The 23,616-nt window shown below is 35.2% G+C and overlaps 1 protein-coding gene across 1 annotated transcript; it reads right to left on the bottom strand.

Annotated features, from left to right (window-relative positions):
* Positions 1–11,191: 11,191 nt before the first annotated feature.
* BCAS2 (BCAS2 pre-mRNA processing factor) lies at positions 11,192–22,545 on the bottom strand. Its single transcript, XM_089242802.1, has 7 exons — positions 22,374–22,545; positions 20,394–20,486; positions 18,403–18,473; positions 16,642–16,743; positions 14,959–15,069; positions 12,974–13,054; positions 11,192–11,407 (listed from the first exon to the last, which is right to left on the bottom strand). Exons 1-7 carry the CDS (start codon positions 22,446–22,448, stop codon positions 11,296–11,298), a joined length of 645 nt encoding a protein of 214 aa, XP_089098928.1. The 5' UTR covers positions 22,449–22,545; the 3' UTR covers positions 11,192–11,295.
* Positions 22,546–23,616: the final 1,071 nt, after the last annotated feature.

Genomic DNA, 23,616 nt, shown 5'->3' on the forward strand with positions numbered 1-23,616 from the left:
CTTACTATCTTCCGCCTCCATACCATCAAAAACACTTTTTTATACCTAAACCAGCTCTTGTTTATATTTCCCGACCTCTAAGTACAGGCGAGCACCGATAAATGTTTGTCATGTACTAAGCTGTACGTTTTTAAAAATTCATTACGAAATAAACGATCCTAGAATAAAAATATTGGACACATTTTAAAATGAATTCTGTTATGTCTAAATTGCGTGTGATTGCAAGTAACATAAAATCATGTACACTGCACAGTATGAATACACGCGCTTTTAAAATAAGCAAAACATTAACACAAAACGCAGGCTTAGTTCTTACTAAAATTATTTAATCTTATTTCAATGTCCGTTGATGAATGATTTCGCAAATGTCAACGGCCTTACGCAAAATGTAAGTGTTACAAGTAAAGGGTCGAAAGGTATCATCCTCAAAAAATCATGAAAAAAAATTAAAGTACATTCATCTCACCCAGAATCACATAAACACAAAAAAATCAGCGGCAAAGTTCAATTATTAAAGTCGCAAAAAATTATTAAAAATTACAACAGTTGGCTACTTATTGCCTCTCGAGCCTCTTGGCGATACCCATGAGAAGAACTTCTCCAGCTGTTTTTTTCTCCGTAGAAACTCTCTCTCTACTTGAACCTCGTTTATACGACGTTCAAGAGGCCGAGCCAAAACGTTCTATAATGTGTGTTCTTAAACTGAGAGCAAGCAAGGCACCACAACAAAACAAAATTCCACAAGAAGCGATCGAAAGAACTTATTGTGTATGTGTACCGTATGTGTCTCTTATTGGCAGACCCGTATCCTTCAAATGCTCAAAATGTGTGGACTTTCTTACTCTTTGAGGATAAGGGGCCGTTCAAGTATTACGTCAGCAAATATTTAGCCATTTTTGAACTCCCCCCCCCCCCTTGTCAGCAAAAGTCAGCAAAACTCTGACCCCCCTCCCCCCCCTTGTAAGCAAACTTTTGTCAGCACTGCTCCTACATCCTAACGCATATTGGTGGGATCAGAAAAGTACGCGGGAGAGGGGGTGCATAGGGGGGCCCGTGCGCCTCCCCCAGACGAAAAAAATATATTTTTAATGCAAAAAATTAAAAAAAAATTAACATTTCGAAGATAATACCTTTATATGTTACTATAATGAATTTCTGTTAATTTCAATGCTATTTGAATGGTAAGAACTCAAAATTTCTCTTTTAAGAAATTCATTGCGACCCACCCTTTATGCCATATATGGTAAACCTTTGACTCGCAGACCAAATGTGGCCTTGAAGGTTATCTGATGTGGCTTGCCCCCTCAAACCCAATTTTGTAAAAATGAACTAAGCGGCATATTTATAAATCGCTTAAATGAGCCGTGGCACATTTTCAGATCACTGAAATAGGCCTCAAAGATCACTTGAGTAACCCGCGATGCAGTTCCAGAACACAAACGGTCTGTGGCATAGAGATTCCTTGAGCGACATGTGGCACAGTTTTAGAGCACTTAAGCAGCCCCCAGTGCGGTTCTACATCACTCAAGTTACCCGCGGAACATTCCCAGATTACTCAAGTGATACGTGCCGGACACATTTCCAGAGCACTTGAAGGATCCGTGAAAACATTTAGAGATCACTAAATTGGGCTCTGTAGGGGACTTGTCAATAGGGAGAATATTAGTCCAATAACTATCGAAAGGTTTTTTTCTGTTTTTGGGGCACCGAATAAGATGTAATTAAGAATATTTCATATCTTCATAAAGGGTGGCTGATGACGTAAGCATCATCCAAACCCCCCCCCCCCTTGTCATCAAAAGTCAGCAAATCGGAACCCCCCCCCCATCGATGCTGACATAATACTTGAATGACCCCTAACGCTGAAAACATTGGGAGAAGAAAAATTTTGAAAGGGCATATGGACGTCAAAACAATTGAAACAAATCACTTAAGAGTCCACTCTAAATGACCATCAGCTAGCTCACTGGCTATTTTCGTATATGTCAGCAATCATCTTAAAATTTAAGTCTATTGTTCTGGTGACAATATGCAAGAAGAACTGTTGCAGCAACGCGTTTTCACTACATTTAAAAATTGTGCGCGTTCCATGTACGTTCTTTCAAAAGATTCGGTGTGCGAGTCGAAGTGAAAACGTTGAGTAATTTAGGTTTTGTTAATAATAAATGGTTTTAACATTAAAATGTATAGGAACATATTGCGACGGACGCCAAATATTGTATAAACGTAAAAGTCGTATAACCGTATACCGAGCGACGTATAAACGAGGTTCCACTGTATACATATTTCTCATTTTTCTTTCTTTCTCTATCTGTGCTGTATGTACCTAATCATTATATGTTGTTTGAATGACGCCACTCTTTAAGTCTCTAGGGGTGTGGGATTTTTCATTTCATTCTTGTGGCCTGTATTGGCGTTCAAAATATTAATATTTACAATTTTTTCTGAGTGACCCACAATAATTCCGCCGAATATTTTCATATTTTTGTGTATATTGAGTAGAATTAGTGCTAATTTTTTCGAAGCTTTTTGAGGACGACACCTTCCTACCCGTTCCTTGTAAGGTGAAAGAGTCAGAACACATAGTTTACAGTTTCTTGAAAAGTCCTTGATAGATGGCTGCTGCTTCCTTTTATCCGTTTCCCGCGCTGCAATGTCCCTCCACTTACGCTCTAACCCACGCAAAAACCGGTTTTGAGGCGTGGCTAGCGCAGCGCGGGAGATTTAAATGGCAGATTTCACGTTGGCACACCCAAAAACCGGTTTTTGAACAGCTTCGGCTCACAGAGAATTATTATGTATTAGTTTTTAACTAGGCCGGATAGTACCAACACCACCTATAGAACAAGGACTCCGCACGAAGCTTGGGACGTCAATGAAGAAGACCATTTCTCCTATTCCCATTGGAAATCCGGAAAAAAAATGGTAAAGATATCGTTACGTCGACTTGCTACATCCAATGGCAATAGGTGAAATGGCCTTCTTCAGTGACGTCACGAGCTTCATACGGAGGCCTTGATCTATAGGTGGTATTGATACTATGGAGACCGGATAGTCGAGAATCTACTGTACACAGGTTTAATGTCAGTGTATATGAGCAATTAGCTGAGTTAAGTCTAATTGTTCATGTACGGTGCCCAGTGCCGTCTTAACGCATGGGCCCCTTTACTTTACATCTACAACTGCGGTAAGTATCTTCATTGGACAGAGACAGGTTCAATTTTTAGGATTTTATCTCAAAAACTAGAGCCAATTGGACAAAACTAGCGCCTCCAGATCATCCTAAAACCACTGATCATTACCATCATTGTTAATCAGTGTAATTGATTAACATACAATACTGTTAAAATAATTTTTACATAATCAGTTAATAGCGTGTTTAATTGTCTACAAGTGTATATCCTAGTACAAATATTCTTCCTCATGGTATGAGGACGGGCAAGCTTCCCGAAAATTAAAGAATTTTTTTTCAATTTTTCAATTAGAGAGATTCTCTCCAAATTTTAAACATTCCTTTTCTCGTGAATAATGGTATTGTAGAGGCTGCTAAATCAATAATAACTACTTTATGCGATGACTTTCTATTCAATACGTACGTTTCTGTTCGGTTTTTTCATCTTTGGGCATAGTTGCTGGACTTCCCATGTGTATGAAATTCAATATACATAGTTCACATGGGGGAACATGCATAGTATAATATAATTACATTGCATATCCATGAATTCTTGGTGAGGCTTAAGTCCGCTTACAAAGTTTATTGGGTAGGTATAGCCCAAGCACCCGGAGTCCTCAGGTTCCTGTGTCTATGCCCAACATGGTGTAGGTAGGATGAAATTCTTATTAAATATATATACAGAATCTGCATTGCGATAATCGAAAATAATGAATAAATATGATTCAAAAATAAAAGCAATTTAGAACTCAAAACAAACTGAAAATTTTTACGAAAATAAGAAGACAGTCGAAACAATATTTTGCACGAACGAAGAGAGTTTGTGTCCCGCATGAACGGGACGCATGGTTTGTGTGTTAAAATACGTAAAATGGCACATTCATCGAAAATAATCTTTATTAGAGCTTGGAAAAAGATTGGCCACCCCTGGACTGAAGATAACGATTTAGAGCCATTCAATACGGGTTGAAGGGAATTCCCAGGTGTAAATAATAAGGCTTCCTTTGTGATAACGGTCTTAGAGTGCAAACGTTCAGATTATGAAGCCGTAGAAATTGCGGTTCACTTTGCGATGCGATTAAAGAATCGCGAGAAATGCGTCGTCACTAGCTTGGCTTTCCAACGGGTTCTTAGTTACTATTAAATCATTTAAACCTAACACAACATCTTGTCAACCTCATGAAATCCTATGTGGAGCCTTTTTTCTTTCTAAACCTTTAATGAATAATTATCACTAAGTTTATTAAATGATGGTAACACCTACATTCTGGATTACACTAGGGATTATCGGGGTTTTTTGCCATGAATAATTTGCTGGTGCATGTAATAACTATAATGCAATCACGTCATAAACAATAACTGTATTTAAATATTTGTTAAAGTACATGAAATGTCAGATTTCGCAATAAAATACTTCTAATTAAAATAGTTATGAACACTCCGAGATGGTGGAGTGTTATTGATAATAAGGTAAATATACCATCACTGGGCCACAAATCGTTGGAATGCAGTGCAGTAAATTTATTCAATAAAAATCAGTTTCCCCATAGACTTATTACTAATTTACGTTTCAAATCTTAAATTCTCACGCTTCAATTAAATAGCATAACAGGAAAAATAAATAAAGGAAAGAAACGGGCTGCAAAAACACTTAATTTCATTAAATGAAATTTCTTTCACGAAAAAAGAAAAGAATCTCGTGATATAAATAAGAAAGTTTTAAAATTCTGAAATTCGTAGAAAATTATTTCTTCGTTTCTCAAGAAGTTAATAAGTTCTTCGAATCCTTCTGGGAATGAAATAAAATTATTAAAAGTCTATTTTATTGATTTTTTTTAAGTTCTTTTTACGCCACCGGCGCTTAATTTTTTCTCAGATATTCCACGTTCAGAAAACGAAAATTAAGTTGATTATTTCCTTTCTTATTACTCAAAACATATTCGTACGAATTTATTTATTTATTATGTAGTAGAAAAAGAAGACTTTGTTTGTCTTTGTTCACTCTTTCTTTACCAAAGAAGCACGTTTTTATCTTAACCCTTACAGCGGAAATCCCGAGATATCTCGTCTGACTTGATCCGCTTTCATTTGCCAATCCTGAAATATCTCGGACTCTTAAAACGTTCTTATTTCGGAAACCCCGAGCTCAGACACCGTACCAAGTTTCCCCCCCCCCCCCCGTCTTGTCAATATGGTAGTGGGCGGAGTTAGCTTTTTGATAACAGAAGGGGAGAGAGATAATATTTTTTTCCCCTTCGAGAAGGTAGTATGGGCAACGACATTTATAGCAAGAGGCCTCCGTGCGAAGCTTGCGTCGTCACGTCTTTCATCTTTCTTTCAAACCAAATACAACTCCAGTCTGTCGCTCGCCGTGGGCAATTTACTACCGATTGAGTTGTGCTGGAAGTGTTAGTATGTGTAACTAACAGTCTCAGTGCTTATATAGTGTTGGGTGTGAATTTTTTTTTAGTGGTGCCAGTGATTGAGCGAGTGACATATAGTAAGTCAGTGAGAGAGTGAGTGAATTGGTTAGTTAGTTAAGCTACTTTTTAACCTAGTAGTGTCACAAATGATTAAAATATCCCATTATTCTATATTATATTGTCTATATTACAATATATTGACCTAATGTCATACTCATACCTTCAGCGGTTTCGGCTCGGTGTGATTTCAACATATGACCCCTCCATTATTGAACCCCCCCTTATGAGCACCTTAGGGGTGGAATATGGAAAACCCCTTTCTTTTTTTTATTTTTGATTCCTTTTTGCACTATTTATAAATTTATTTATTTATTTATTTCAGTTTAAGATATGCCATAAGATTACAATATATAACATATTATTAGTCGACAAGAGACCGTGGCCTGTATAGTCGACCGTAGACAATTTTCTATGATCAAACTGTAAATAAAAGAACAGTGCTAAATGTGTTAAAGAAAATACATTCAGCATTTTCAGTATTCAGAAAATACATTAAGCATCAACCAATGTAAATAATAATTATAAATATATATACATTCTTATTTGTATGCATTTACAAATACATTAATTGTATGCATTTACAAATACATTAATTGTATACAAATAAATTAATTATATTCAAATGCAATTCTCATATATAATACATTCAAATAAATTTCTGAATGGGTTTTATTTGAATTTGCTTTTTTTAATACATTCAAATAAAATCTGATGGTGATGAGTTAGAATTATGGCACACGCCGGCATACAAGTAATAAGAATTTCGCTATTGTATATTAAAATATACGTCAATATTGTCTATTGATAAGATTAATTTGAAAATGGCTTTTTTAAATTTTGTGTAGGTAGGTAAATTTTGTATTTCTAAAGATAATGCATTGTGAAATTTAGGAGCCAAATAGTGAAAATGTTTCCGGAAAATTTCTTTTCGACAGTGCGGTATAGTGAAAATTTCAGTTGGTCGTCGCAAAGGTACATTATTATTTGCTATACATAATGATTTATTCCGGTATAAAGTGAGAAGAATTCGGTAAATAACATTATATCTCAAAGGTAATAAGTTTAAGGTTCTGTATGTTGTAGTATGTGGAGGATTAACAGCATTCATGGTTCTAAAACATCTATTTTGAATTGACACTATTGATTGCAAATTTGTTTTATAGTCTCCACCCCAGATTATTATACCATAGTTTATGTAGCAGAATAAAACAAAGCATAATATAAATCATTCAAGAAGTTAGTTGTAACTTTGTGTTTGAGATAAAAAAGTTTATATAAGTACATAAACTTCTTTCTTAGTGAGTCTTTTCTTAGTAAGTCGTGAAATAAAACTATTCACAAAATTTGATATTTATAGCTTCAGCGGTTTTGGCTCGGTGATGATGAATCAGTGTCATGACATGTTATTTTATGTACAGTATATAGATGTATATACGCACTAAGACGGGATTTCTGAAAGTTCATCACCCATGGGGATCATGAGGTGTTCAAGTGGTATAGGGGGGAATCATCGCTGAGTAAATTTGAGACTGCAGAATCCACACCAGTGAAGTCGCGGGTAACAGCTTATTCATCATAAAAAAAATCCATTGATTACTGATGATCAGCAGTGTTTTTTATAATATCAAAGTGACAACAGGAGATGGTTTTAAGCATTTTAAGGGGTTAATTTATCGCGTATTCACTTACTTTATTATGTTTTAATTCTGTTATTTTATTCTTTCTAACGTTTCATTAGAATTTTTTGAGTAAAACATAGAGTTGATGGAATCATTGAATATACTCTCTTGTATTGTACAACAGCAATTTGGAATTTCTTCCGTATAATCTAAATTTCTTCTAATAAAGTCATTATTAAAACTTTCTGCCATATCTTTAGGATCACTCACTCACTCACTAGATCACTCATCTACTCAATAGATCACTTATCTACTCAATAGATCACTCATCTACTCAGTAGCTCGGTCACTCCTCACTCATTCACCTCACTCACTGACTCAGTAACTCGATCGCTCACTCCCTCACATCGAACTGTTATCGGTGAATTGTTAGTCGGTGAATTTTCCTAGCGCCCAGCCTACACACACAACAGTATAATTATTCATTCATTACACTTCAGTCACTCCGAGTCAAGAAAAAACTCATAGTTTAAAAAATTTATTGCAGATGGCATCACTACAGATAACAAGCCTTATACAGAAACAAACTTCACGGAAGGTTCACTATACGTACACACATTCCAACATGTACTATTTCGTTAGAAGTTCCGCAGAGGAATATGGACGAGGTGCATGTCTGGTGTAGTAGTGATGTCACGAGCATCGCACGGATGCTTTTTGCTATAGATGGTGTTGGCATGGGATTATCGCGTACAGAAAAAAGTAACAGAAAACGATTTTTTTTACCTCTTGCTTGTCTTTTTTATTATTACTATTTTCGGTATTGAGGGAAGGGAAGCATTTTATCAGCTCAAAAAAAAGCCCAATCGAAAAAAAAATTCTTGAAAATAGGCGACAATTTCTAGAAAGTTTAAATATTTCTACTGTGGCAGTTACAATGAAGATGAGGAAAATTTTAAAAGCCGCCTTAAGAGATGAAGATGAAAAGATTCCGGCATGAAATACGATGCCTAACATTGCATAATACTTCACGCTAATAATGCGTGTTATAAGAAATTGTGACGCGTGTCTCCGGTGTATTGGTTAGTGCACTTGCTGGGTATGCAAGGCGACCCGGGTTCGATACCAGGAGACGGCTAATCAGTTTTTTTCTAAATATTCGTTTCGGTAAAACATTCAGAAAATTAAAATTTTCAGTGTTGTATGATATTGTTTTTAAATGGAACGAATATAAAAACAGCTTATCGTACATTGCATGTAGTATACAGGGAGATAGGGGAAAACTTTAGGTGATATAAATACAAACAGTTGTCATCAAAGAATGCACGGTCTAACATGAAACGCAAACGAGCTAGCGCGTTTCGAAATGGCCGCTCCGCAAACGTTAAAACGGCATTATTGTTGAAATTTGTCGGAAGAAAAAGAACACCATGCATGCAAATTCAACCTGGGGAGAGAGAGAAGAAGAAACCGAATAAAAATCTGCGTCGCAGTGAATAAAAGGAGCGGACGCCAGCTCTGTGAAATTATTCCAACCGTTGTAATAATACCGTATTCCAACCGTACGGGATGGCGGCCACACCCCTTTTATTCACTGTGACGCAGATTTGCACACAATTTCTTCTTTCTCAAGTTACATTTGCATGAATGATGTTCTTTTTCTCCCGATAAATTTAAACAGGAATGCCGTTTTATGTTAGGCCATGCATTCTTTGATGACAATTGTTTGTATTGGTGTGTACTATCACCTCTTACAGTTTTTCCCACCTTTTCTGAATCACCCTGTATATATGAACATATTACACATCTCGTGTATGTATTACATTCTTTACAATTCTTCTCAAAATATACAACGCGATTCAGGAAGAATACACAGCATAGTAAGTATAGTGAAACCTCGAAAAAACGACACTCTGACCAAGAAAAAGGATCGTTGTAGAGATTATCGTTATATCGAGAGGTCAGTGGCGTCGGAACCCACAGAATTTATTCAGAAATAAAAATTTCCTACGTAATACTCAAGACGAGCACTCACAGGTTCAAAACACTTCCGACACCATTTGAAGAGGTAGCATTATCATCAAACGTGACAAAACTGACGCTGTTGTTGGCATATGTCGCGAATCAACATTGTTAGTATAACCAAAAAAATGCATTTGTAAGTATCTCATGCACAACAAAAAATTATAGCTTAGTTGTTGATCAATAGAATACAGATTGAATACCACACAGAAAATAGCTTCAAGGCAACTGCATTAACACTTCCGGAGGTGACGTAGTGTAAAATACCGATACTATTAAACACCCTCGAAAGAAAAAAAAAAACAAATTGAAAGGGATTTTGCATCCGACTTTCATTGCAGTGCATTTTTGAAAGAATTCTCAAATCGTCTTGGCACCATACATGACTAAAGGAACCCATACTCAACATACCTAAGATAGACTTTACATTGGCCCATCATATTTATGTATTAAGGAAAGACTTTTTTCCGGATATCATGCCGAGGTAAACTCAAAGAAAAGTTTACTCCACCGGAAATCGAACCCAGTCCTGTTGAGCGCTATCCCTATACAGCACAGATGACAACCATTCCTTCATTGTTTGCGCACTATGGCATGTGACGCACCACAAAAAATGTCTTTCCTTCACACATTAAGCTGAGAAAAAAATTCAAAATCATCTCACTCACAATACTTATGCATTATTCAAATTTTTTTTAATTATTATACAAATACAAGGCCACAACAGGCAAAATGCCTGATGAGGTGACTGAAAAAAAAAGATGTCCATATCATTCACATATATAATTTTAAAATTGGATTCACAATCAGTGCTACCAGAAGGTTCAAAAAGACTGACAAACAAAACTCCATTTTATATTCAAAGGCAATACCAACATATGTGTTACTATAACTAACGCACAAAGACATTTAGCGAAGCAAAAATTGTTTTCGAGACCCTCATAGAAATATGGGAGTTTGATGCTCAATTTTACTGTTGTCAACTGTTAAAACTGCTTATGAAGCAGTTTTAACAGTTGACCAACATGCTCTCCAACAGGCTTGTACCTAAAACCTGACCTAGATTACATAGTTATTAATAAACTTGTGTTTTGTATGTGTAATAATTAAAAAAAACAGCATTGTTTCTGAAGTGTTATTACCATTATTACAAGATACTAATAAACTTTTATTTTTATGTCATATTTCATGGAAGAAATTCATCAGAACGTTTAACTTTGAAGTCAAACGTTCAACCAAAGTTATTAGGAAATCAATATATATAGAAAGCTGTAAGAATTCTGAGGTACGGCGTAGCTCCAAGATATAAGAAATGCCCTGCATGAAATATTAGAGAATCAAGTATAAATTTTAAATAAGGTAAGCGATTGAGGATCCTGTTTAAGTTTAGGACCAGAATACAGTGAATTTTATTCACATGTATTTAAGTGATTAAAAAAAACTGAAAAATTAGTTTATTGATGTCTTTCCCCTTAATCTATGCATAAAAATAATTTCTTACAAATGATTAAGAAAACATGAAGCTATTTCTTCACTGAAAACTAAAATGGCTCACAATTAGAAAATTCATGTTCAAGGAGAAAAAATAACCTATAGCATTTCTGTGTTTTACCATAGCAATAATAATTCAGCATACACATCCTGATATCCAATATGACTAAAAAGAAATAACTCTTTGTCATTTTACACTGAAATAAGCTTTCTATAACCTCAATTTATACGTATAATGCAACAAGCATTATAAAAATATAATGCACGAGGCATTTCTGCCGGAATGCCAATTTTCAATATGAATTTTTTTTTTTTTAAATGGAATAGTTACAGGTAAAAGAAATTCAGCTGGCTGGTAAGATAGAAACAAACTGTGATCAAAGCAAAACACACACTTTTATAAAAAAAATTGTAAAACTTTTAATTCTAAAGTTTTCAGTTTGAATAATGTACAATGATGTTATTTCATATGCAGCAGCAATTGTGTAGTCAGCAATAAGAGTATATTTCAGCCAGTCTTCTTCCTTTTTGCTAATTTTTGCTCTAATGCAGTTATTTCTTTCTCGACATCTGCACAAGCTCGTTCAATTTCGTAGTTCTTACTCACAAGTCTTACCCAGCTAGAAAGACACACAAGCATTGAAATATTGTGAATATTTGAAAGCAATTTGTGTTTGGGGTGGAGCATACTATGGCAATATCCGGAAACTAGATAGCATTTATGATAGAATAAGATCTCAAATAATAATAGATAGTATTAAAATACAGTGCCACACTATATCTCTAAGATAAAACTACATGTATAGAATGACAAAATTTTCACAAGTAAATAAAAAATATTAAATAAAAAATCGACATAGAACCACAGGTAGATACAATAGAGTATATCAGGTACCGAAGCCAAATAAAACACTATATAAAAAGAGCATTTCCTACATAGCCCTTAAAGTTTTAAACTTATTTTATACTGAAAATCAAATTAGCAATAGAAAAACATAAATCATATAGTATTTGACTTTGTTAAAAATAATGATTATGAAATGATTTTAACAAATACGCTATAATCAGATATAAAAATAGTTTTGTGCACTGTGTACGAAAATAGAAAGAAATTGTAAAATGATGAACGGATGTATATGGCTGTTATTGAGCATATAAGTATAGATAGATACATGTATATGAATGGTGTTACATGTAATGTACTAACTGATATTCATAATACGTAATTTAATTATATAACCGTGATTATGACTCTCAAAATGAGAAATCTAACATCTTAATGTATACCGGTGTAATCGTAAATATGTAAATAAAAATGCAATATAACATGTCTAATATTTATAAAAGCTGTTGTCTGAAACATATGTGATTATAACCCCCCCCCCCCTTTAGACCTGCTGGAAGGACTTTTAAGTCCCTTGGGGTCACAAAGTGTTTGTATTCATGTGTTTTTATGTTTGTACCTATGTGTATGTTTGTATTTGTATATATGTCTGTGTTTGTGATTTGTTTATTTAAAAAAAATGAGATTTTGAGCACAAATGAAGTGAATTGATAAATATACATCTATATGTTACTGTTAAAGCCGAAATGGCCGGGAAGTTTGGCCACAGTTTGAGTTTTAGAAATGGTTCGGCCAGCCAATTTGCAAAGTGGCCAGAAATACATTTTTTCCATCAAAATACATTTTTCCATCGATAACGTGTAATACACGGCTATATATAGAAGCTGTTGGAGCTGGATTTGCTGCATGTGACAAGAAAAAAAAAAAGAAGAGAAATTTGAGAGTAAAACTATCTATATAACAAAATAAAGAATTGTTCTGTCAAATTTTGAAGAAAAATGGGTTGCTGTATCATGACTGCAATTTGATGGGCTGCCATAGCTAAGCAACATGGAAATAACTGTCACAAAAAATGTCAACTTGACAATGACCCTGAATCATGTCTTTTGTTATCAGACTTTAACCAGAGATCTCCGGCTACTTTCAAACTGGCTAGCTAAAGCACGAAATTGGCCAATTTATTAATTGGCCGATTTTGGGATTGGCAGTAACATATACATGTATACACACACACGCTTCTTCCTAGATGAAGATATGAACATGGGAAAAAACCCATCATAATTAATGCACTTATTACTCAAGGTTGGTATGCTTATATAAATTTACAAGGAAAATCACTTGCCTAGATTCGAGATCACTCAGGCGTTCTCCAGCAGTATTTTGAGCACTCTTCCTCTTCCAATTTATCTCCTGGATCATTTTCCTTGAAATAAAATTCAGTAAAACAATGTGTTTTAGGGAATGTTATCAACCAATTTTTGATCAAATCACATAATTTCTAACCAGCCCACCATATTGTACATGGTTATGGACAGGACATTTTGATGGTTTCTCTATTGTGAATTTAAAATTGCAAAAAAAATATAAAAAAAAATAATGAAATTTGTCCCAGGCCCCTGGGATGAAGACCTGTCATCGCACTCTTGTTGGAGGCCATGGTTACTGATGGTTTGAATAACATATTTTGAGAAGCTTGAAAAAATTGGGCCTAAATTTAATGTTTCTCTTCTTAATAAATGTAACTTTTTAATTAATAAAATTTGTAATTGTCATAACTAACTGAATACAAGGTGCTGCACATTGTGCTTCCCAATCTGAATTGACAACCCTTGAGAATGTGTGTATGTTTATGCACAGTATACCTATATCACATGAGAGCTGGAAGTTCGACAATCAGTATACCATGAACCATTAGCCAGTATATAGGGGGCAGATTGCTTGAAAAGTCTTGGTAAAGCCAAAAGGTAGTGGTATGGTAAGCAATCTTCACGAGTGGGATAATTTGTGTCTGTATTTTAGAATGATGTCAGCTATAAAAATGCCAGATTTTACAGAACTTCATGTCACAATTAATGAGCAGATTAAAGATGGATTAAATTAGGTTCCAATACATTGTGATGCATCGTAGAAGCCTTCCAGCATTTCCTTGAACAGTACATCCAAACAGAAAGACATTTTTTTTTTCACGGTGCACTCATGTTTTTATCATGGGAGGAGGTATGGCTCAGTGGAAGAACATTTGACTGGAGATTGAGAGGTCCCCAGTTCCTTTGCAAAAAGCTTATTTATGTTTGTATATATTTTCACATATGCATGTTTGTATATATTTTTTGCTTTTATTGGCTTAGAAATAGTGTTGCAGACTCTGCCATGAAGATGGGCTGGAAAAGATCTCGACAACTGGATAAGTCTGGTTGCAGAGTTTTGGCATTCATTCATTCATGGTGTTTTTATTGTCTATCAGTGATTGTTAACCTGGAGCCATATATGCCCCCCCCACCCAGTGGCCCTGGAATATTCTGGGAGGGGGGGGGGCCCATGAATGGAAATCAAGTGGAAGGGGAAAGCCATGACAGGTTGTTAAGGGGGGCTACAGAGAGCTGTGGAAAAAAATCAGAAGAAATAAAGCTTCCAAGTGAAATATGATGAAAAAAAAGTGAATACTTTTACAATCTGGCAAAACTGCCAGTAGAATAAAGTACAGGTCCATCCAGGCATGGTCTAGGAGCCTCATATCCACTAAGGCCTGCATGGTGAGATCTGATATTATAATATTCAAGAGTAAATATGCAAACACAAAAGCTGTTAATTCCAGCTAAGTAGTGTGGTGCCCCAAAAACATTACTGTTCCCGGGAAATGGGGAATCCATGATGCTGAGATTGCCCTGCATAGAACCCCCGCCCAAGAGAGAAGCTTGTTGAACTCAATCCCTGGTGGGGGGGGGGGGGGGGGTCTTGGTTTGTGTTTGTAATTTTTGTTCACTATAAAGTTCTTTTTTTTTAATTGATTCAGTGAGTAGAAAGAGTATCCTACTGAATGACGGTGGAGGGCCCTAGAGAGGACAAGTAAAAAATAATCCAAACAGATCATCAATCATGGGTGAAAAAAGATTAAGAAACATTGGTCTATAAAATAAAAATAGACATAGGCAACTTATTTAGGGTATATTACAGTCATACATAAAGTTATTGCAAGTATTCACTGTCTTGCTGTTTTCAATTAAATTAATAGATACAATATACATCACCCTGTGTAATATAAATTCCTCCCAATTAGAAAAGTATTAATTGATTTTCAAATACACAGTGAAATAAAGAGTAGAATACCTCAATTCCTGCATATGCTTTTGTGTTTGGCTCAACATCTGAAATAATACAGTGTTATACATCTTCCATGCTTCGCTGCCATATGTTACCATCAGCTCAAGATTTGTTATCCTATATAGGATTGAAAAAAATTAGCATATTTCATAGAATAGCCGCACAAAAATACAGCAGAGCAAAATATAAAAAACAAAATCAAATAAATTTATGAAACTGTTGAACCAAAACCTCAAGAAAATGCACATAATACTGTAGTTCAAAACCAAAAATAACTTCAATGTTACACACAAAAGTCTGATGTATCATGTTTGGTAACTCCTCTTAAGGATGATAGAAGAAATGATTGAATAAATTTATAATAGCTATTTTTTATATATTTTTAATTCTATGCACTAGAATTCCATGAGATGGCAGAAATTTTTCCACGGGAAGCCCATTACACAGACGTGCCAACTTTCAAAATCCAGAAATTCCGGAGGGGGGGGGGGCATTATAACAATCATTTTGTAATAATTTTTAGGTTTGTTATCTCAAATTACAAGATTTCAGAATATTATGTAAAATTTTTCAAGATTTTCCTGAAATTTTTAAGCAATAATGATTCCCAGATAATCCCAGATTTCCCCTGACCATTATATAGAAGTAAAAAATAATTGTTATAGTTGAAAAAAATCAATGTTACAAATAAAAAAAGTCACATAAAGCAGCAGAGTAGAATCACAGCTAATGAAAACATGAGAAAAATATTGTTTTCAGTAAGAAAGCAAAAAACCTGTTAATGCAATCAAGCACATTGAATCGAAAGTCATAAACAGTAGTACATGCAAAATTATTTTTTCCATCTAGACAGAAGTTTTTAATGACTACTCTACATGTTGAACACTCAAACTAAGCTAAAGAAAAACAAATTAATAAACTAAATGGTACACATGCAACCCCCCTCCCCCAAATAACCTTAAAAATTATATAATTTCTGCCTCAGGCAGAACCATTAATTGCAATCAACAACATTCGTATTATTTGTCAAATATATCAATGATTCCTTCCTCAATTAACCCTTTGATGGGCACAGCAGAAATCACTAACCTCCCCCCCCCCCCCCCCCATTTAAATTGATATATCTTTTTCAACAGAGTAGATTTTCTCACAATTTTCAGAAGGTGCTAAATAGAGGGGATGAGAAAATGTGCTCCATAGGGAAATCAGATTTACAAAATGTCTGGGCTTGTCAGCGATAAAATAAAAAGGTTTTTCTTGACCGGATATATACGGTCTTACCCGTCAAAGGGTTAAAATCAATTACACAAATTTTGTTAATAGGATTTGGTAAAAAAAACTAGAAAGTAGGACAAAAGTAGAATGAGTGGAAGCTCTGAAGCAGTTTCACTCACTCACATTTTTGTTAACATTTTGCTGTAGAAATAGTCAGAATTGTGCTTTTCTCTATGCATGAGAAAAATAATTTTTTTATTTCAGGCATTTATCATGAATCATCAGAAAGCAATTGAGCAGACCTACTATGCTTATAATCTATAGACGATAAGAGCAGTTTAAGGGTCGATTAACTTAGCATTGAAACATAATCTTCCTTTAAAAAATGTCTTTGATGAAACCAAATAACTTTGCTATATAGGGACTCTATTCATCAAAATAAATAGAAACAAAAGATAGAAAAAAAAATCTAACCTGGTAGCTTGATGATTGAGCTGAGCCATGGAATTTTCAACACATTCTGTCCAGGATGCCAAATCTGTCATTTTACCTGCAGCTGGCTGAGGTAGTTCGTACCTTTACAGGTGACAAAAAAAAAGCATAGCTATAGTGCTAAAATTTGCATCACATATTGGATCCAAGATTTCTAATACTCTTGGAAATCGAAAATACGAAAATTTTCAAGTGATTGAAATATAAATGGTGATACACTAATCTCTGCATCACTGCTGGCCAACGTCACTGCTAACCTACATCATCTATGTATATAAAATTGATTTTCTGTGTGTGTGTGTGTTCTCTATACAAATCTACAATTTTAGATCGATCGTCACCAAATTTTGCATATATGTACCAAATGGGACCTGACTTGAATGATAGGCTACTTTAAGAGTTCGTCAGACCTGGGCAAGTGCCCGAAATGGGCAAAAAACTGTCGAGCAACAATAGTTTCTGGGCCTCAACAATCACTTTTGGAATGTTTACTTTGGTTACCGTGGTTTCCTAGCAATGTGTTTCAGATGTATGTATATGCCTTTACAATGGTTTGTCACTTCTTGAATGCTGCCAGTATATTTACAATAGTTTATGCCTTTATAATGGTTAGCTACTTTTTCAATAGTTGTCAGAATCATCATCAGCATCACTTCGAGGGTCAGTCAAAGGATAATCTCCATAGAAAGCAGTGTTAAAATTGCAGATTTTACTGTAGAAATACGGAAATTTAGCGGGGGTTTCCTGCCACATCAATAATTTTAAAAATTGTATTGAACTCTCGATTTTTTAATATTGAGTTTGCTTGTAGGTATAAGAGGCCCAGAAAATTAAATATGAAATAATTAGCCAGACCCACTTTTGAGTTGGATATTTGTGCAATAACACTGATTTGACTTTTTATTTATATCTTCTCAAGTATGAAAATTGTCTCTATATTGCCTTTTAATATTCAACTGCATAAATTCATACAGTTTAGGTTGTTTTAAAATTAATTATGGGCCCCATAAAGTACATCAAACAAATTCCACAGCTTTAACTAAGCATTTTTTGAAGTAGAAACAGGCAGATGGATAACTTGAGCCTCATTGATAAAAACTCGGGCAGCGCCAGGTATTATAGCTAGTAGTTATAATGGTTATAAATGGTTACTGCACATATCCTGCCCATAAGATTGTGAGCCATGCATTGTGCATAAATAGAGAGAGTTTTGTTACACCACTACTACCACTGCTGTTAATTCTCAATGTAAACTTATATTCTATTTTGCTCACAGCTCTTAGTGCTGTGTACCATAGCTTCAATTCAAAAGTAATAATCATCTTCAAACCTCAATCATTGAGATAAAATTATTAACTGTTACCACCATATCAGTAGTCCTAACGTGAGTGTCTTTAATCTGTTTCTGCCTAACATTATCTATAAAGAGCAGATTTGGGAACACCTATCTCATTGAGATAACTGACCCCCCCATCGAGAGAACGAGAAATGTGTATATTTGTATATTTCATAATAGCACTGTGATTGAAACTGCAGAAACAAGGCTGCCGTATCTGCAGTTTCAATCATTGAAGCAATCAATATTGTTCAATAGCTTTGATCAAGAATTCATTATTTACAACAGATGATGGCCTCCATACAAGCATACATACCTATCGCAAAACTTAATTCAAAATATCAGAAATAAATATACTGATGAAATAATGCAGGTGAAAGTTTGAAACATAAGGTTATACATATTACCGTTTCATGCTCAGCATTTCCAAAGGCTGTCTTGCTTGTAGCCTTTCAAATTCTGTCTTCATGACTTCAGTCTTTGATAAATTTCATGAAAAAAAAAGTGAAAAACAATCAATCATCCACAGATACCCAGCAATTAAATTGAAACTAGAGAGAACACCCAATTTCACAGGCATATGGAAGCAAAAAAAAAAGTGTCAGTTGAAGCATAAGCCATTGTTGTAGGGGGTTAGACCTCCCACTTAGGGGGTTGGGGGCTCGTGATCGTATAGGACAAAATACACTTGACCAACCTCAATTAAAAACACTCAAAAAACACATTCAAGAAGAGTCGAGAGAACGCAAGCTAGTTTGAGAAACATTATATTCTGACATATCATGTAGCTAATACATTTCGTTTCCATAGCGCTAATTACTGTGATTAATTTACTTTAAGAGAGCTCTTTATAATTAAATTCACACCCGACCGGCTGGATGAACTGGTGGTTTTTCAGTAATTAAAGTCCAACCTACAGGAAGGAGGATCATTACCTCAGAGAATTATTCTTATATCAGGAGATCCGTCGCCATGACCATAGTCCGGAGGAACTATGAGGGATCACTGAAGTGCATGATGGTGGTGCCGAGATGAAGCCGAATTCTAACATGTACCAATTCGTTAGAAGTTCTGCAGAGGAATATGGACAAGGTGCATGTCTGGTTTAGTAGTAGTAGCCTCCAACATTTGACAATCATTGCCAATGGTATAGCAGCCACACCACTAGCCCATGACCACCTTTAGTACGTATTGGGCCAGTCTGTATATGAGTGTGGCAATGGGGTAATAATAGAATAAAAGATATGCACACACTTTCCAGTAGAAAAAAATCTCTATGTCCTTCATTTTTGATGAAGTATACAAATTCATACTTTAGCCTATTCTTGAGAATTTGCGGCGCGATGGAAAACAATTAGCTCACTCCTCCCCTTCTTCATATATAACCATTATCATGCTGTGATGTAAACACCATTTTCCCCATTAAAATATTTAAACTTCTGAAATTGCATAGGCATAATTATTTTCATTTTAATCAGATACACATATTTTTTTTACACTCATTTATTACATCTTATGTTATCGTATTTGGCTTCCACTTTTTATGTACATGATTCAAACTGGTGTGCCAAGACTTGGTTTATACTGAATGGCGCCCAGGCACTAGAACATGATTAAAATTCAATAACACTTCATTGCTTCAATTAATCAATCAAATTAGAGCTTTTTTGTAATGTAGAAGTATCTCTCAGTTACTCGACTTTCTTTGTGGCTTTTCATGTGTAGGGTTCGCGTATAGGTAGTTTTCTAGGGTGCTCACGATTCTTGAGCAAGCTACCTCCTTCAAAATATTGAAAATGTAGTTCAAAGGGCTGTTTGGGCCAACTAGCTGCCACAAAAGAGCGTGGGATTGACAGGAGTCCGTGTTTGTTTGTGTGGCATTCCAATAATCTTTTCTCTCTTTTTTTAAGAAATATATAATTATTTATTTCATTCATTCATGGATCAAATTGCGTCTGTTGACATATAAGAGTTTAAGTGCTTGCTTTTAAGTTTAATTCAAATAGTTCAAAAATTGTTTAAATGTCGAATGACTAATTGTATATTAAAAATAAGCGGTTCACAACGTAAATGTCTTAATGTCTTTTCAATGTGTCACAAGAATGTTTACTTGTTTATGTAAGGCTTACACAACAATGCTGACCAGGGGTATCGAACTTGGGTTGGATAGCAAATTTTAACACCCAGTTGTGCAGCAACACATCCGGCCATAGTGTCTGATTTCTATGCTGAGCAACCAGAAGTTGAAGTAATCAACCCAAGTAAGATACACAGTCAGGGTGATAGTTGCTGAAAACAGCACCCATAAGTCCATTGAAGTTTGTGGTTTATTTGCCTTTATTGGATTTCTTTGCCATAAATTGCAGGTTTACTGTATAGTGTTGCAGTAAATAATTACCTCAAAAGCATGAAAATTCAAAGTGGGAAGATTTTCAAGATAATTCTTCGTTGGTCTGTATCTTCTAGTCTCTTCCTCTACCATTGACAGAACCTAAAAAAAATCAGAGCTACATATATTGGAACAGTTCAGGCGATTACTTTACTAATGTATACAGTTCTGAAATTTTTTTCAGTATGCACAATCTAGTCTTAAATTACAAAAAACAAAGTCACGAATTCATAATTGATATAGTTCGTCTCAAAAGGAACATGACAAAGAGAAATCAATAGTCATTAAACTTTTGGCAGTTTTGCTATATAGGTGTGTTAATACCATGTTTATAATTCACGTGAAAAGTCACGAAAAATTCTATCATGATTTTTGGTACAAAATATGAAAATTTTTGACATTCAAATCTCTGGAAAGTTTAATCACAACACTAGAGATGCGAGATGAGAATATTACTTCTGGATGTAAAAATTTGAGAATATTCCAGAATATTCATTTTTTTTTAAATAATGAAAAAAAAATCACTCATTTTATCTTATGAAATATAATTCAATTTCCATTGTCAAAAAAATTTAAAACAAAATAAGTTTTGGCATAATCCCCTCATAATGACAACTTTCTGTTTGAGAATATTCGGAGAATATATTCTCAAATGTTCATGGTGGGAGGTGGCAAAAGTTTTGCTTTTGAGATTTTGAAAACCTTCATCAGATCGAAAAATTTATTTTTAAAATTAGATAAATTTTCAGAAATAAGTTCAAAGCAGAAAATATTAAACCAAAGTTGATTGACGAAGAAAGTTATTCTCATATAATCACCTTCATTCATACAGAACTGTTATTTCCTTCAATGTGCATGCACTTAAATTTCGTATCACTCGTATTTCTTTGCAAGTTGTGAAATTCAGCCCTGTTTGTTTCATTTTCTTGCTTTTAAAGTCTATTATTATGGGCTGCAAACTTCTATTTTTCCTGTCTTCTTGACGGCAAGAGAGATGGGGGAAACAGAATATTCTTTAGGGCTACTCAAAGCCAGTAGCTTTTAAACTTTTTCGAGTGTGTTTATGCTACTTTATTTTTTTTCTTTCAAACTGAACACCACCCTGCAGGCGCTATTGGCTTTAGCAGTTGTCCCTTCCCTCGGAGGAAACTTTATTAAACATAACCGTATTACGTATATAGAATTTCATATTTACAAATTATTATTGCACAAGAATCAAAAAATTTAAAAAAAAAACAATGAATAAATATGAAAATACGAAAACAATGAAAAAATGCAGAAAATATATTTATGCTATTGATAAATTTCACCCCAATTTAATGATTTCCTCAAATTTTTAATGAATAAAATTGATGTTTGCTTCCGATTCGTTAAATTAGGATTAAACTGCATATATATAGGATTGCTCACCGAGACCGTCCAACCTTTTGGGAAAGAGTGATTCAAGTATTACGTCATCATTGTGGGGGGGGGGGGTATGATTTGCTAACTTTTTATGACAAGGGGGGGGGGGTTGAAGGTTGCTTACGTCATCAACCACCTTTTTGTTGAAGATAAGAAATATTCTAAGCTGCTGACAGAATTTTGCTGACAAGGGGGAAGGGGGAGACAGTGTTTTGCTGACTTTTTCTGCTGGGGGGGGGGGGGGGTAAGAAAAAGTCGCCAAAAATCGCCAACCTCTCCCTCATACCAAAGCTGTTCAAAAAAAACGTCCTACACAGGAAGAGGAGTTGCGTTGCATTGTGCATTCTTTAGGAGCTGCGACCACTCAGAAAAATTTACTGGTGGCTGAGGGGGGAACGTTAAGTATCCTGAGCTTCCCCCCCCCCCAGATTGCAGCGCCTATGCCTGCCTATATCCGCTTGCGATACGAGCAGTTCCCACTCCCAATTAGTGCAAAGAAAAAGGAGGATTCATGGCCCTTACAAGGTCAGGGGTCCAGCCCGCCGAAAAACCATGGGTAAATATTTTTACTCTAAATCAACTCACGGCATCTCGGACTCCGGGGTCATCGTACCCTTGGTCGATGTAAGGCAACGCGTCGACAACAACCTCGCCAGCCATCGTGCTTACAGCAATTCAGATACAAAAGTGGCCCACTTCCCACAAACAAATCAAGACGAGAACGAGACGGCAATGACTTTCAGATTTTATTCACATCAACAATATCGTTGCCATAAGAACAATCTAAGTTTTCTCCCAATATTATTTTTCCTTTTTCTTTCTCCCTTTTTTCTAGATTAATTAATAACAATTACGTATTTACCCAGAAAAAATTCAAATTCGACACTTACACAGAATCAAGGGCGTAGCGGGGGGGGGGGGGACTTGGGGGTCTGGTCCCCCCCCCCCCGAAATGTGAGAAAATGACCGAAAAAAGGGAAAAAGATGGCCAATTCCATTGTTCTGTCACTTTGGTCCCCCCCCCCCGAAATGAAAGTGGTCCCCCCCCCGAACGAAATTTCTGGCTACGCCCCTGCACAGAATTTTTTTTTTTTTTTTTTGTCACTTTCTTTAAACGAGTTTTATTCTGTGTGTTTCAAACGTAATGGTATGATGCTTCCATCTGTTGATTAAAAATGAAATCTTCACCTATAGATTTTTTTTTTCTTAGAAATATACTACTTCTACTGCCATCTTCAGTGACAAAATGGAACAACTCAGTTTCCCAAAAACGCTGGTAGATGACACTACCAGATATAAATTTCTGAAATATTAATAACGCGCCAATTTCAAACCTCATAATTATTGAAGAAATAAATTTGCTACGTTATTGAGAACAAATAAATAGCAATGAGTGTCATATTATTTGTCTTCAATGACTTTGGAATATACATTCGACGCCGCTTATTATAATGTTTACATTCGGGTTTTGTTATCGCTTTTGCAAAGAACGGAACAGACCAATATCAAAACATGGGAAAAAAATCATTTTTAGTTATCGGAACTTCGGATAATACATTTTTTTTTGCGTCGAAAGTTTTTTTCCCGTATTCTGAAGCTAGTGTTCAACAAGCATATTTTCCCCTGCAAAGTTATCGTTATCAGACTACAACACTATGTAGGGGGTATAAATTGTTCCCTCCCCCTCCTCCCTTGTTGACAAACATTTCCGTACTTAATGTCGTAATCAGTCCGTAGTATTCGCTGCGGTCCATGTTCACGTGTAGCTGCTTTTACAATGGCCTTTCCATAGTGAAGGAAAATGTGTGACGAAAAGAAAAAACGTTCC

Source organism: Pholcus phalangioides, unplaced genomic scaffold (assembly GCF_987345545.1).
Source record: "Pholcus phalangioides strain wild (caught in Gottingen) unplaced genomic scaffold, Ppha-v1.0 ptg000015l_1, whole genome shotgun sequence".
In the NCBI taxonomy this organism is placed as follows: Eukaryota; Metazoa; Arthropoda; class Arachnida; order Araneae; family Pholcidae; genus Pholcus; species Pholcus phalangioides.